The following is a 15,364-nucleotide window of genomic DNA, read 5'->3' as shown; positions in this document are numbered from 1 at the left end:
GGGGTGTCTGGGTAAGTAGGGGTGTCTGGGTAAGTAGGGGTGTCTGGGTAAGTAGGGGTGTCTGGGTAAGTAGGGGTGTCTGGGTAAGTAGGTGTGTCTGGGTAAGTAGGGGTGTCTGGGTAAGTAGGGGTGTCTGGGTAAGTAGGGGTGTCTGGGTAAGTAGGGGTGTCTGGGTAAGTAGGGGTGTCTGGGTAAGTAGGGGTGTCTGGGTAAGTAGGTGTGTCTGGGTAAGTAGGGGTGTCTGGGTTAACGTAGGTGTTGTCTGGGTAAGTAGGGGTGTCTGGGTAAGTAGGTGTGTCTGGGTAAGTAGGGGTGTCTGGGTAAGTAGGGGTGTCTGGGTAAGTAGGTGTGTCTGGGTAAGTAGGGGTGTCTGGGTAAGTAGGGGTGTGCTGGGTAAGTAGGTGTGTCTGGGTAAGTAGGGGTGTCTGGGTAAGTAGGGTGTCTGGGTAAGTAGGGTGTTCTGGGTAAGTAGGGGTGTCTGGGTAAGTAGGGGTGTCTGGGTAAGTAGGGGTGTCTGGGTAAGTAGGGGTGTGTGCTGGGTAAGTAGGGTGTGTCTGGGTAAGTAGGTGGTGTCTGTCTGTAGGGGTAAGTTCGGGTAAGTAGGGGTGTCTGGGTAAAGTAGGGGTGTCTGGGTAAGTAGGGGTGTCTGGGTAAGTAGGGGTGTCTGGGTAAGTAGGGGTTGTCTGGGTAAGTAGGGTGTCTGGGTAAGTAGGGTGTGTCTGGGTAAGTAGGTGTGTCTGGGTAAGTAGGGTGTCTGGGTAAGTAGGTGTGTCTGGGTAAGTAGGGGTGTCTGGGTAAGTAAGTAGTGTGTCTGGGTAAGTAGGTGTGTCTGGGTAAGTAGGGGTGTCTAAGGGTAAGTAGGGATGTGTCTGGGTAAGTAGGTGTGTCTGGGTAAGTAGGGGTGTGTCTGGGTAAGTAGGGGTGTCTGGGTAAGTAGGGTGTAAGTTGGGTAAGTAGGTGTGTCTGGGTAAGTAGGTGTGTCTGGGTAAGTAGGGGTGTCTGGGTAAGTAGGTGTGTCTGGGTAAGTAGGTGTGTCTGGGTAAGTAGGGTGTGTCTGGGTAAGTAGGGGTGTGTCTGGGTAAGTAGGTGTGTCTGGGTAAGTAGGTGTGTCTGTGTAAGTAGTGGGTGTCTGGGTAAGTAGGTGTGTCTGGGTAAGTAGGGGTGTCTGGGTAAGTAGGGGTGTCTGGGTAAGTAGGTGTGTTCTGGGTAAGTAGGTGTGTCTGGGTAAGTAGGGGTGTCGGGTAAGTAGGGGTGTCTGGGTAAGTAGGGGTGTTATCTGGGTAAGTAGGTGTGTCTGGGTAAGTAGGGGTGTCTGGGTAAGTAGGGGTGTCTGGGTAAGTAGGGGTGTCTGGGTAAGTAGGGGTGTCTGGGTAAGTAGGTGTGTCTGGGTAAGTAGGGGTGTCTGGGTAAGTAGGGGTGTCTGGGTAAGTAGGGGTGTCTGGGTAAGTAGGGGTGTCTGGGTAAGTAGGGGTTTCTGGGTAAGTAGGGGTGTCTGGGTAAGTAGGTGTGTCTGGGTAAGTAGGGGTGTCTGGGTAAGTAGGGGTGTCTGGGTAAGTAGGTGTGTCTGGGTAAGTAGGGGTGTCTGGGTAAGTAGGTGTGTCTGGGTAAGTAGGTGTGTCTGGGTAAGTAGGGGTGTCTGGGTAAGTAGGGGTGTCTGGGTAAGTAGGTGTGTCTGGGTAAGTAGGGGTGTCTGGGTAAGTAGGGGTGTCTGGGTAAGTAGGGGTGTCTGGGTAAGTAGGTGTGTCTGGGTAAGTAGGGGTGTCTGGGTAAGTAGGGGTGTCTGGGTAAGTAGGTGTGTGTAGGTGTCTGGTAAGTAGGGGTGTCTGGGTAAGTAGGGGTGTCTGGGTAAGTAGGGGTGTCTGGGTAAGTAGGGGTGTCTGGGTAAGTAGGGTGTGTCTGGGTAAGTAGGGGTGTCTGGGTAAGTAGGGTGTCTGGGTAAGTAGGGGTGTCTGGGTAAGTAGGGGTGTCTGGGTAAGTAGGGGTGTATGGGTTGGTCTGGGTAAGTAGGTGTGTCTGGGTAAGTAGGGTGTCTGGGTAAGTAGGTGTGTCTGGGTAAGTAGGGGTGTCTGGGTAAGTAGGGGTTTTCTGGGTAAGGTGTCTGGGGTAAGTAGGTGTGTCTGGGTAAGTAGGTGTGTCTGGGTAAGTAGGGGGGTCTGGGTATGTAGGTGTGTCTGGGTAAGTAGGGTGTGCCTGGGTAAGTAGGCTGGGTAAGGAGGTGTGTCTGGGTAAGTAGGGGTGTCTGGGTAAGTAGGGGTGTCTGGGTAAGTAGGGTGTGTCTGGGTAAGTAGGTGGTGTCTGGGTAAAGTAGGGGTGTCTTGGAGTAAGTAGGTGTGTCTGGGTTAAGTAGGGGTGTCTGGGTAAGTAGGGGTGTCTGGGTAAAGTAGGGGTGTCTGGGTAAGTAGGGGTGTCTGGGTAAGTAGGGGGTATGGGTAAGTTGGGGTGTCTGGGTAAAGTAGGTGTGTCTGGGTAAGTAGGTGTGTCTGGGTAAGTAGGTGTTGCCAGGGTATAGTTAGGGGTGTCTGGGTAAGTAGGGTGTGTCTGGGTAAGTAGGGGTACTAGTCTGGGTAGTAGGGATGTCTGGGTAAAGTAGGGGGCTATCTGGGTAAAGTAGGGGTGTCAATGAGTATGTGAGTATATTATGGTCTCAGGTTACTAGTCTCGGTGTATGTGAGTATAATTATGGTATCAGGAAACTGTCATTGAGTATGTGGGTATATTATGGTATCAGGATAATTAGTCACACTGTGAAATATTGTGAGGTATATTATGATATCAGGTTACTGGTCACTGTGTTATGTGAGTATATCTAATGGTATACAGGTATAATAGTCATCTGTAGTTTGTGAGTATATTATGATATCAGGATACTACGTCACTGTGTTATGCGAGTGTATTATGGTTTCAGGAATATAGTCACTGAGTTTGTGTGAGTATATTATGGTATCAGGATACTTAGTCACTGTGTATGTTGAGTATATATTATGGTATCAGGATAATAGTCACTGGTGTATGTGAGTATATGGTATCAGGATAATAGTCATCTGTGTATGTGAGTATATTCTATGGTATCAGGATACTAGTCACTGTGTATGTGAGTATATTATGGGCTATCAGGATACTAGTCACTGGTGTATGTGAGTATATATGGTATCAGGTTACTAGTCACTGAGTATGTGAGTATATTATGGTATCAGGTACTGGGTGTCAGGTATCAGGATACTAGTCACTGTTTATGTGAGTATATTATGGGATATCAGGATACTAGTCACTGTGTATGTGAGTATATTATGGATATCAGGATACTAGTCACGATGTAGTATATATGGTATCAGGATATAGTTCCACTGTGTATGTGAGTATATTCTGGTATCAGAGATACTAGTCACTGATATGTGGAGTATATTATGATATCAGGGAATACTAGTAAATGTGTATGTGAGTATATTTATGGTATCACTGTCACTATGTATGGTATGTGAGTATAGTTATGGTATCAGGATACTAGTCACTGTGTATGTGAGTATATTATGGTATCAGGATACTAGTCACTGTGTATGTGAGTATATTATGGTATCAGGATACTAGTCACTTGAGTATGTGAGTATATTATGATATCAGGATACTAGTCACTGAGTATGTGAGTATATTATGGTATCAGGATACTAGTCACTGTGATATATGTGAGTATATTATGGTATCAGGATACTAGTCACTGAGTATGTGTATATTATGATATCAGGATACTAGTCACTGTGTATGTGAGTATATTATGGTATCAGGATACTAGTCACTGAGTATGTGAGTATATTATGGTATCAGGATACTAGTCACTGAGTATGTGAGTATATTATGGTATCAGGATACTAGTCATTGAGTATGTGAGTATATATTATGGTATCAGGATACTAGTCACTGAGTATGTGAGTATATTATGGTATCAGGATACTAGTCACTGAGTATGTGAGTATATTATGGTATCAGGATACTAGTCACTGAGTATGTGAGTAATATTATGGTATCAGGATACTAGTCACTGTGTATGTGAGTATATTATGGTATCAGGATACTAGTCACTGAGTATGTGAGTATATATTATGGTATCAGGATACTAGTCACTGTGTATGTGAGTATATTATGGTATCAGGATACTAGTCACTGAGTATGTGAGTATATTATGGTATCAGGATACTAGTCACTGTGTATGTGAGTATATTATGGTATCAGGATACTAGTCACTGTGTATGTGAGTATATTATGGTATCAGGATACTAGTCACTGTGTATGTGAGTATATTATGGTATCAGGATACTAGTCACTGTGTATGTGAGTATATTATGATATCAGGATACTAGTCACTGTGTATGTGAGTATATTATGGTATCAGGATACTAGTCACTGTGTATGTGAGTATATTATGGTATCAGGATACTAGTCACTGTGTATGTGTGTATATTATGGTATCAGGATACTAGTCACTGTGTATGTGAGTATATTATGATATCAGGATACTAGTCACTGTGTATGTGAGTATATTATGGTATCAGGATACTAGTCACTGTGTATGTGAGTATATTATGGTATCAGGATACTAGTCACTGTGTTATGTGAGTATATTATGGTATCAGGATACTAGTCACTGTGTATGTGAGTATATTATGATATCAGGATACTAGTCACTGTGTATGTGAGTATATTATGGTATCAGGATACTAGTCACTGAGTATGTGAGTATATTATGGTATCAGGATACTAGTCACTGAGTATGTGAGTATATTATGGTATCAGGATACTAGTCACTGAGTATGTGAGTATATTATGGTATCAGGATACTAGTCACTGAGTATGTGAGTATATTATGGTATCAGGATACTAGTCACTGAGTATGTGAGTATATTATGGTATCAGGATACTAGTCACTGAGTATGTGAGTATATTATGGTATCAGGATACTAGTCACTGAGTATGTGAGTATATTATGGTATCAGGATACTAGTCACTGTGTATGTGAGTATATTAGTGGTATGTGATCAGGATACTAGTCACTGAGTATGTGAGTATATTATGGTATCAGGATACTAGTCACTGAGTATGTGAGTATATTATGGTATCAGGATACTAGTCACTGGGTATGTGAGTATATTATGATATCAGGATACTAGTAACTGTGTATGTGAGTATATTATGGTATCAGGATACTAGTCACTGAGTATGTGAGTATATTATGGTATCAGGATACTAGTCACTGTGTATGTGAGTATATTATGGTATCAGGATACTAGTCACTGAGTATGTGAGTATATTATGGTATCAGGATACTAGTCACTGTGTATGTGAGTATATTATGGTATCAGGATACTAGTCACTGTGTATGTGAGTATATTATGGTATCAGGATACTAGTTATTGAGTATGTGAGTATATTATGGTATCAGGATACTAGTCACTGAGTATGTGAGTATATTATGGTATCAGGATACTAGTCACTGAGTATGTGAGTATATTATGGTATCAGGATACTAGTCACTGAGTATGTGAGTATATTATGGTATCAGGATACTAGTCACTGTGTATGTGAGTATATTATGGTATCAGGATACTAGTCACTGAGTATGTGAGTATATTATGGTATCAGGATACTAGTCACTGTGTATGTGAGTATATTATGGTATCAGGATACTAGTCACTGAGTATGTGAGTATATTATGGTATCAGGATACTAGTCACTGTGTATGTGAGTATATTATGGTATCAGGATACTAGTCACTGAGTATGTGAGTATATTATGGTATCAGGATACTAGTCACTGAGTATGTGAGTATATTATGGTATCAGGATACTAGTCACTGTGTATGTGAGTATATTATGGTATCAGGATACTAGTTACTATGTGAGTATATTAGGTATCTATAGTCACTGTGTATGTGAGTATATTATGGTATCAGGATACTAGTCACTGTGTATGTGAGTATATTATGGTATCAGGATACTAGTCACTGTGTATGTGAGTATATTATGGTATCAGGATACTAGTCACTGTGTATGTGAGTATATTATGGTATCAGGATACAGTCACTGTTTGTATATTAGGTATCAGGATACTAGTCACTGAGTATGTGAGTATATTATGGTATCAGGATACTAGTCACTGAGTATGTGAGTATATTATGGTATCAGGATACTAGTCACTGTGTATGTGAGTATATTATGGTATCAGGATACTAGTCACTGAGTATGTGAGTATATTATGGTATCAGGATACTAGTCACTGAGTATGTGAGTATATTATGGTATCAGGATACTAGTCACTGAGTATGTGAGTATATTATGGTATCAGGATACTAGTCACTGTGTATGTGAGTATATTATGGTATCAGGATACTAGTCACTGAGTATGTGAGTATATTATGGTATCAGGATACTAGTCACTGTGTATGTGAGTATATTATGGTATCAGGATACTAGTCACTGTGTATGTGAGTATATTATGGTATCAGGATACTAGTCACTGAGTATGTGAGTATATTATGGTATCAGGATACTAGTCACTGAGTATGTGAGTATATTATGGTATCAGGATACTAGTCACTGAGTATGTGAGTATATTATGGTATCAGGATACTAGTCACTGAGTATGTGAGTATATTATGGTATCAGGATACTAGTCACTGTGTATGTGTGAGTATATTATGGTATCAGGATACTAGTCACTGAGTATGTGAGTATATATTATGGTATCAGGATACTAGTCACTGAGTATGTGAGTATATTATGGTATCAGGATACTAGTTATTGAGTATGTGAGTATATTATGGTATCAGGATACTAGTCACTGAGTATGTGAGTATATTATGGTATCAGGATACTAGTCACTGAGTATGTGAGTATATTATGGTATCAGGATACTAGTCACTGAGTATGTGAGTATATTATGGTATCAGGATACTAGTCACTGTGTATGTGAGTATATTATGGTATCAGGATACTAGTCACTGTGTATGTGTGTATATTATGGTATCAGGATACTAGTCACTGAGTATGTGAGTATATTATGGTATCAGGATACTAGTCACTGAGTATGTGAGTATATTATGGTATCAGGATACTAGTCACTGAGTATGTGAGTATATTATGGTATCAGGATACTAGTCACTGTGTATGTGAGTATATTATGGTATCAGGATACTAGTCACTGAGTATGTGAGTATATTATGGTATCAGGATACTAGTCACTGTATGTGAGTATATTATGGTATCAGGATACTAGTCACTGTGTATGTGAGTATATTTATGATATCAGGATACTAGTCACTGTGTATGTGAGTATATTATGGTATCAGGATACTAGTCACTGAGTATGTGAGTATATTATGGTATCAGGATACTAGTCACTGTGTATGTGAGTATATTATGGTATCAGGATACTAGTCACTGAGTATGTGAGTATATTATGGTATCAGGATACTAGTCACTGAGTATGTGAGTATATTATGGTATCAGGATACTAGTCACTGAGTATGTGAGTATATTATGGTATCAGGATACTAGTCACTGTGTATGTGAGTATATTATGGTATCAGGATACTAGTCACTGAGTATGTGAGTATATTATGGTATCAGGATACTAGTCACTGAGTATGTGAGTATATTATGGTATCAGGATACTAGTCACTGAGTATGTGAGTATATTATGGTATCAGGATACTAGTCACTGAGTATGTGAGTATATTATGGTATCAGGATACTAGTCACTGAGTATGTGAGTATATTATGGTATCAGGATACTAGTCACTGAGTATGTGAGTATATTATGGTATCAGGATACTAGTCACTGTGTAGGTATCAATACTAGTGAGTATGTGAGTATATTATGGTATCAGGATACTAGTCACTGAGTATGTGAGTATATTATGGTATCAGGATACTAGTCACTGAGTATGTGAGTATATTATGGTATCAGGATACTAGTCACTGAGTATGTGAGTATATTATGGTATCAGGATACTAGTCACTGTGTATGTGAGTATATTATGGTATCAGGATACTAGTCACTGAGTATGTGAGTATATTATGGTATCAGGATACTAGTCACTGAGTATGTGAGTATATTATGATATCAGGATACTAGTCACTGAGTATGTGAGTATATTATGGTATCAGGATACTAGTCACTGTGTATGTGAGTATATTATGGTATCAGGATACTAGTCACTGTGTATGTGAGTATATTATGGTATCAGGATACTAGTCACTGAGTATGTGAGTATATTATGGTATCAGGATACTAGTCACTGTATGTGAGTATATTATGTATGATATACACGTGTAGTATATTATGGTATCAGGATACTAGTCACTGAGTATGTGAGTATATTATGGTATCAGGATACTAGTCACTGGTATATGTGAGTATATTATGGTATCAGGATACTAGTCACTGTGTATGTGAGTATATTATGGTATCAGGATACTAGTCACTGAGTATGTGAGTATATTATGGTATCAGGATACTAGTCACTGTGTATGTGAGTATATTATGGTATCAGGATACTAGTCACTGAGTATGTGAGTATATTATGGTATCAGGATACTAGTCACTGAGTATGTGAGTATATTATGGTATCAGGATACTAGTCACTGAGTATGTGAGTATATTATGGTATCAGGATACTAGTCACTGAGTATGTGAGTATATTATGGTATCAGGATACTAGTCACTGAGTATGTGAGTATATTATGGTATCAGGATACTAGTCACTGAGTATGTGAGTATATTATGGTATCAGGATACTAGTCACTGTGTATGTGAGTATATTATGATATCAGGATACTAGTCACTGAGTATGTGAGTATATTATGGTATCAGGATACTAGTCACTGAGTATGTGAGTATATTATGGTATCAGGATACTAGTCACTGTGTATGTGAGTATATTATGGTATCAGGATACTAGTCACTGAGTATGTGAGTATATTATGATATCAGGATACTAGTCACTGTGTATGTGAGTATATTATGGTATCAGGATACTAGTCACTGAGTATGTGAGTATATTATGGTATCAGGATACTAGTCACTGTGTATGTGAGTATATTATGGTATCAGGATACTAGTCACTGAGTATGTGAGTATATTATGGTATCAGGATACTAGTCACTGTGTATGTGAGTATATTATGGTATCAGGATACTAGTCACTGTGTATGTGAGTATATTATGGTATCAGGATACTAGTCACTGAGTATGTGAGTATATTATGGTATCAGGATACTAGTCACTGAGTATGTGAGTATATTATGGTATCAGGATACTAGTCACTGAGTATGTGAGTATATTATGGTATCAGGATACTAGTCACTGTGTATGTGAGTATATTATGGTATCAGGATACTATAGTCACTGAGTATGTGAGTATATTATGGTATCAGGATACTAGTCACTGTGTATGTGAGTATATTATGGTATCAGGATACTAGTCACTGTGTATGTGAGTATATTATGGTATCAGGATACTAGTCACTGAGTATGTGAGTATATTATGGTATCAGGATACTAGTCACTGTGTATGTGAGTATATTATGGTATCAGGATACTAGTCACTGAGTATGTGAGTATATTATGGTATCAGGATACTAGTCACTGTGTATGTGAGTATATTATGGTATCAGGATACTAGTCACTGAGTATGTGAGTATATTATGGTATCAGGATACTAGTCACTGTGTATGTGAGTATATTATGATATCAGGATACTAGTCACTGAGTATGTGAGTATATTATGGTATCAGGATACTAGTCACTGAGTATGTGAGTATATTATGGTATCAGGATACTAGTCACTGTGTATGTGAGTATATTATGGTATCAGGATACTAGTCACTGAGTATGTGAGTATATTATGGTATCAGGATACTAGTCACTGTGTATGTGAGTATATTATGGTATATATTAGGTATCAGGAACTAGTCACTGTGTATGTGAGTATATTATGGTATCAGGATACTAGTCACTGTGTATGTGAGTATATTATGGTATCAGGATACTAGTCACTGAGTATGTGAGTATATTATGGTATCAGGATACTAGTCACTGTGTATGTGAGTATATTATGGTATCAGGATACTAGTCACTGTGTATGTGAGTATATTATGGTATCAGGATACTAGTCACTGTGTATGTGAGTATATTATGGTATCAGGATACTAGTCACTGTGTATGTGGAGTATATTATGGTATCAGGATACTAGTCACTGTGTATGTGAGTATATTATGGTATCAGGATACTAGTCACTGTGTATGTGAGTATATTATGGTATCAGGATACTAGTCACTGTGTATGTGAGTATTATTATGGTAACAGGATACTAGTCACTGAGTATGTGAGTATATTATGGTATCAGGATACTAGTCACTGTGTATGTGAGTATATTATGGTATCAGGATACTAGTCACTGTGTATGTGAGTATATTATGGTATCAGGATACTAGTCACTGTGTATGTGAGTATATTATGGTATCAGGATACTAGTCACTGAGTATGTGAGTATATTATGGTATCAGGATACTAGTCACTGAGTATGTGAGTATATTATGGTATCAGGATACTAGTCACTGTGTATGTGAGTATATTATGGTATCAGGATACTAGTCACTGTGTATGTGAGTATATTATGGTATCAGGATACTAGTCACTGTGTATGTGAGTATATTATGGTATCAGGATACTAGTCACTGTGTATGTGAGTATATTATGGTATCAGGATACTAGTCACTGTGTATGTGAGTATATTATGGTATCAGGATACTAGTCACTGTGTATGTGAGTATATTATGGTATCAGGATACTAGTCACTGTGTATGTGAGTATATTATGGTATCAGGATACTAGTCACTGTGTATGTGAGTATATTATGGTATCAGGATACTAGTCACTGTGTATGTGAGTATATTATGGTATCAGGATACTAGTCACTGTGTATGTGAGTATATTATGGTATCAGGATACTAGTCACTGAGTATGTGAGTATATTATGGTATCAGGATACTAGTCACTGTGTATGTGAGTATATTATGGTATCAGGATACTAGTCACTGAGTATGTGAGTATATTATGGTATCAGGATACTAGTCACTGTGTATGTGAGTATATTATGGTATCAGGATACTAGTCACTGTGTATGTGAGTATATTATGGTATCAGGATACTAGTCACTGTGTATGTGAGTATATTATGGTATCAGGATACTAGTCACTGTGTATGTGAGTATATTATGGTATCAGGATACTAGTCACTGTGTATGTGAGTATATTATGGTATCAGGATACTAGTCACTGTGTATGTGAGTATATTATGGTATCAGGATACTAGTCACTGAGTATGTGAGTATATTATGGTATCAGGATACTAGTCACTGAGTATGTGAGTATATTATGGTATCAGGATACTAGTCACTGAGTATGTGAGTATATTATGGTATCAGGATACTAGTCACTGTGTATGTGAGTATATTATGGTATCAGGATACTAGTCACTGAGTATGTGAGTATATTATGGTATCAGGATACTAGTCACTGAGTATGTGAGTATATTATGATATCAGGATACTATAGTCACTGAGTATGTGAGTATATTATGGTATCAGGATACTAGTCACTGTGTATGTGAGTATATTATGGTATCAGGATACTAGTTATTGAGTATGTGAGTATATTATGGTATCAGGATACTAGTCACTGAGTATGTGAGTATATTATGGTATCAGGATACTAGTCACTGTGTATGTGAGTATATTATGGTATCAGGATACTAGTCACTGTGTATGTGAGTATATTATGGTATCAGGATACTAGTCACTGTGTATGTGAGTATATTATGGTATCAGGATACTAGTCACTGTGTATGTGAGTATATTATGGTATCAGGATACTAGTCACTGTGTATGTGAGTATATTATGGTATCAGGATACTAGTCACTGTGTATGTGAGTATATTATGGTATCAGGATACTAGTCACTGTGTATGTGGTATATTATGGTATCAGGATACTAGTCACTGTGTATGTGAGTATATTATGGTATCAGGATACTAGTCACTGTGTATGTGAGTATATTATGGTATCAGGATACTAGTCACTGTGTATGTGTGTATATTATATTATGTGGTAACAGGATACTAGTCACTGTGTATGTGAGTATATTATGGTATCAGGATACTAGTCACTGTGTATGTGGTATATTATGTACAGGATACTAGTGTGTATGTGATATTATGGTATCAGGATACTAGTCACTGTGTATGTGAGTATATTATGGTATCAGGATACTAGTCACTGTGTATGTGAGTATATTATGGTATCAGGATACTAGTCACTGTGTATGTGAGTATATTATGGTATCAGGATACTAGTCACTGTGTATGTGAGTATATTATGGTATCAGGATACTAGTCACTGTGTATGTGAGTATATTATGGTATCAGGATACTAGTCACTGTGTATGTGAGTATATTATGTATGGATACTAGTCAGGATATGTAGTCACTGATGTTATGTGAGTATATTATGGTATCAGGATACTAGTCACTGAGTATGTGAGTATATTATGGTATCAGGATACTAGTTATTGAGTATGTGAGTATATTATGGTATCAGGATACTAGTCACTGTGTATGTGAGTATATTATGGTATCAGGATACTAGTCACTGTGTATGTGAGTATATTATGGTATCAGGATACTAGTCACTGTGTATGTGAGTATATTATGGTATCAGGATACTAGTCACTGTGTATGTGAGTATATTATGGTATCAGGATACTAGTCACTGTGTATGTGAGTATATTATGGTATCAGGATACTAGTCACTGAGTATGTGAGTATATTATGGTATCAGGATACTAGTCACTGAGTATGTGAGTATATTATGGTATCAGGATACTAGTCACTGAGTATGTGAGTATATTATGATATCAGGATACTAGTCACTGTGTATGTGAGTATATTATGGTATCAGGATACTAGTCACTGAGTATGTGAGTATATTATGGTATCAGGATACTAGTCACTGAGTATGTGAGTATATTATGGTATCAGGATACTAGTCACTGAGTATGTGAGTATATTATGGTATCAGGATACTAGTCACTGTGTATGTGAGTATATTATGATATCAGGATACTAGTCACTGTGTATGTGAGTATATTATGGTATCAGGATACTAGTTATTGAGTATGGGAGTATATTATGGTATCAGGATACTAGTTATTGAGTATGTGAGTATATTATGATTTCAGGATACTAGTCACTGAGTATGTGAGTATATTATGATATCAGGATACTAGTCACTGTGTATGTGAGTATATTATGGTATCAGGATACTATAGTCACTGTGTGTGTGAGTATATTATGGTATCAGGATACTAGTCACTGTGTATGTGAGTATATTATGGTATCAGGATACTAGTCACTGAGTATGTGAGTATATTATGGTATCAGGATACTATAGTCACTGAGTATGTGAGTATATTATGGTATCAGGATACTATAGTACTGAGTATGTGAGTATATTATGGTATCAGGATACTAGTCACTGAGTATGTGAGTATATTATGGTATCAGGATACTAGTCACTGAGTATGTGAGTATATTATGGTATCAGGATACTAGTCACTGTGTATGTGAGTATATTATGGTATCAGGACTTTGTCCCGCATTACTGTTCGTATCCTATATTGTGTAATCGTGTTCGTTTTGTATGTCTTGATAAAGGGTCAGATCGCCTCGAAAATTTTACAATTTTGTTTTGTCCACACGGTTGGAATTACTTCCTTGTCCCATATTTACCATTTGAAGTAATTCGTATCCAACAGACTTTCGTTTGATTGGATCCCGTGTCATCTGGAAAATCCCATAGATATTACTTCTTTGACCCTAATCACTAATATAGATATATATGTGTGAGAATATTACACTCAGTAAGCATTATAACTTACTCCGTTATTCTAACTGTGTTGTAGGGGGCGAGATGAACCCGGAGTGGGACCTCTCGGACGAGCGTAACGCCCACTTTATTCCTGTAGCATTCGGCTGCCACCTGTTGGTGGATTTGATCATCATCGCCGTCCTGTATGTGCTGCTGTATTTTATATATTACCCCAAGTCAAGCTTGGCGTGTTTACGTAACTGGCAACAATGGCGACCTCTAAAGACGACTGATGACCATGAAGATGAAGATCATCTCCTCGATGGTAAAGAGGACATGTTTGTGTGACCAAAATGTTTCCTAAGACCACACTCGACAACAGTTTCCAGGACAACACTCAGAATTATTAGGTTTTACGATAGTATCCAAGGACATGTTTGTGTGACCAAGTGTTTCCTAAGACCACACTCGACAACAGTTTCCAGGACAACACTCAGAATTATTAGGTTTTACGATAGTATCCATGGACATGTTTGTGTGACCAAATGTTTCCCAGGACAACACTCAGAATTATTAGGTTTTACGATAGTATCCATGGATATGTGTTTCATTGTTAACAATCACGATTGTCAAACTGTTGTTGAAATAAGTTTTTGTACTTTTTATAAGAATGTCCGTAGGTTTATGAATTGAGGTAGAATATTTCTCCTGGCTGCCGATGGTTGTTGTACTGCTGATACATTAAGGTACAGTGAATATGTTCGTCACACTAATAGCTGAGTGACACTCTCATAAGATACACAGGCAATAGATTCACACGAAAACTTTTGCCTGTGTTCGATCACCCAGCCTTCACCAGGATACAATGTCTTCGCTAGTATGAAAGATCAACAGATTTTAATAAATTACGCTTTATTTTTTTCAAAGATGACAAAAACGGGTTGTAAGGACGGAAACGATCGAACATCAATGTATTTTATTTATCATTTATTTTTGTTTGTTATATACATTTACTTTTTAATGTATCTTGATTTTTTACGAATCAAAACTAAATACTTGATTCTTTGTCGTCCTAAGAAGTCATAAAAATAGAGTCATTGTTTTTATATTCAATGAACTGTGTATAATGATTTTGATTTAGCTAGTATTTTTTTGAAATTTGCTTATTTTAATTAATTCATTATTTAGAATGCATTACATACATACGATTGTTTGTATATTTATTTAACTGGATCTATTGTTATTAATTTATTTTAGAAGGTATGCCATACACACGATTCTTTTCCGTTTAATGTACTTCGTATTCACATCTGTTATATAGGCTGTTCTAGTCCCCTCCCTCCTCTGTTGTATAGGGTATTCTAGTCCTCTCCCTCCTCTGTTGTATAGGCTGTTCTAGTCCCCTCCCTCCTTTGTTGTATAGACTGTTCTATTCCCCTCCCTCCTCTG

General features: G+C 38.0%; 1 protein-coding gene across 1 annotated transcript in view; it reads left to right on the top strand.

The window, feature by feature from the left end:
• LOC138306582 (uncharacterized) overlaps window positions 1-14,263 on the top strand; it is a 48,891-nt gene extending 34,628 nt beyond the window's left edge. Inside the window, exon 4 of the mRNA XM_069247020.1 lies at window positions 14,010-14,263. Within this exon, the coding sequence (XP_069103121.1) occupies window positions 14,010-14,263 (254 nt within the window). The remainder of the gene's footprint in view (window positions 1-14,009) is intronic.
• Window positions 14,264-15,364: the final 1,101 nt, after the last annotated feature.

This window comes from Argopecten irradians, chromosome 13 (assembly GCF_041381155.1).
Source record: "Argopecten irradians isolate NY chromosome 13, Ai_NY, whole genome shotgun sequence".
Taxonomy (NCBI): domain Eukaryota; kingdom Metazoa; phylum Mollusca; class Bivalvia; order Pectinida; family Pectinidae; genus Argopecten; species Argopecten irradians.
The sequence above is the reverse complement of the archived record's forward strand: the minus strand, read 5'-3'. Positions and strand labels throughout refer to the sequence as shown.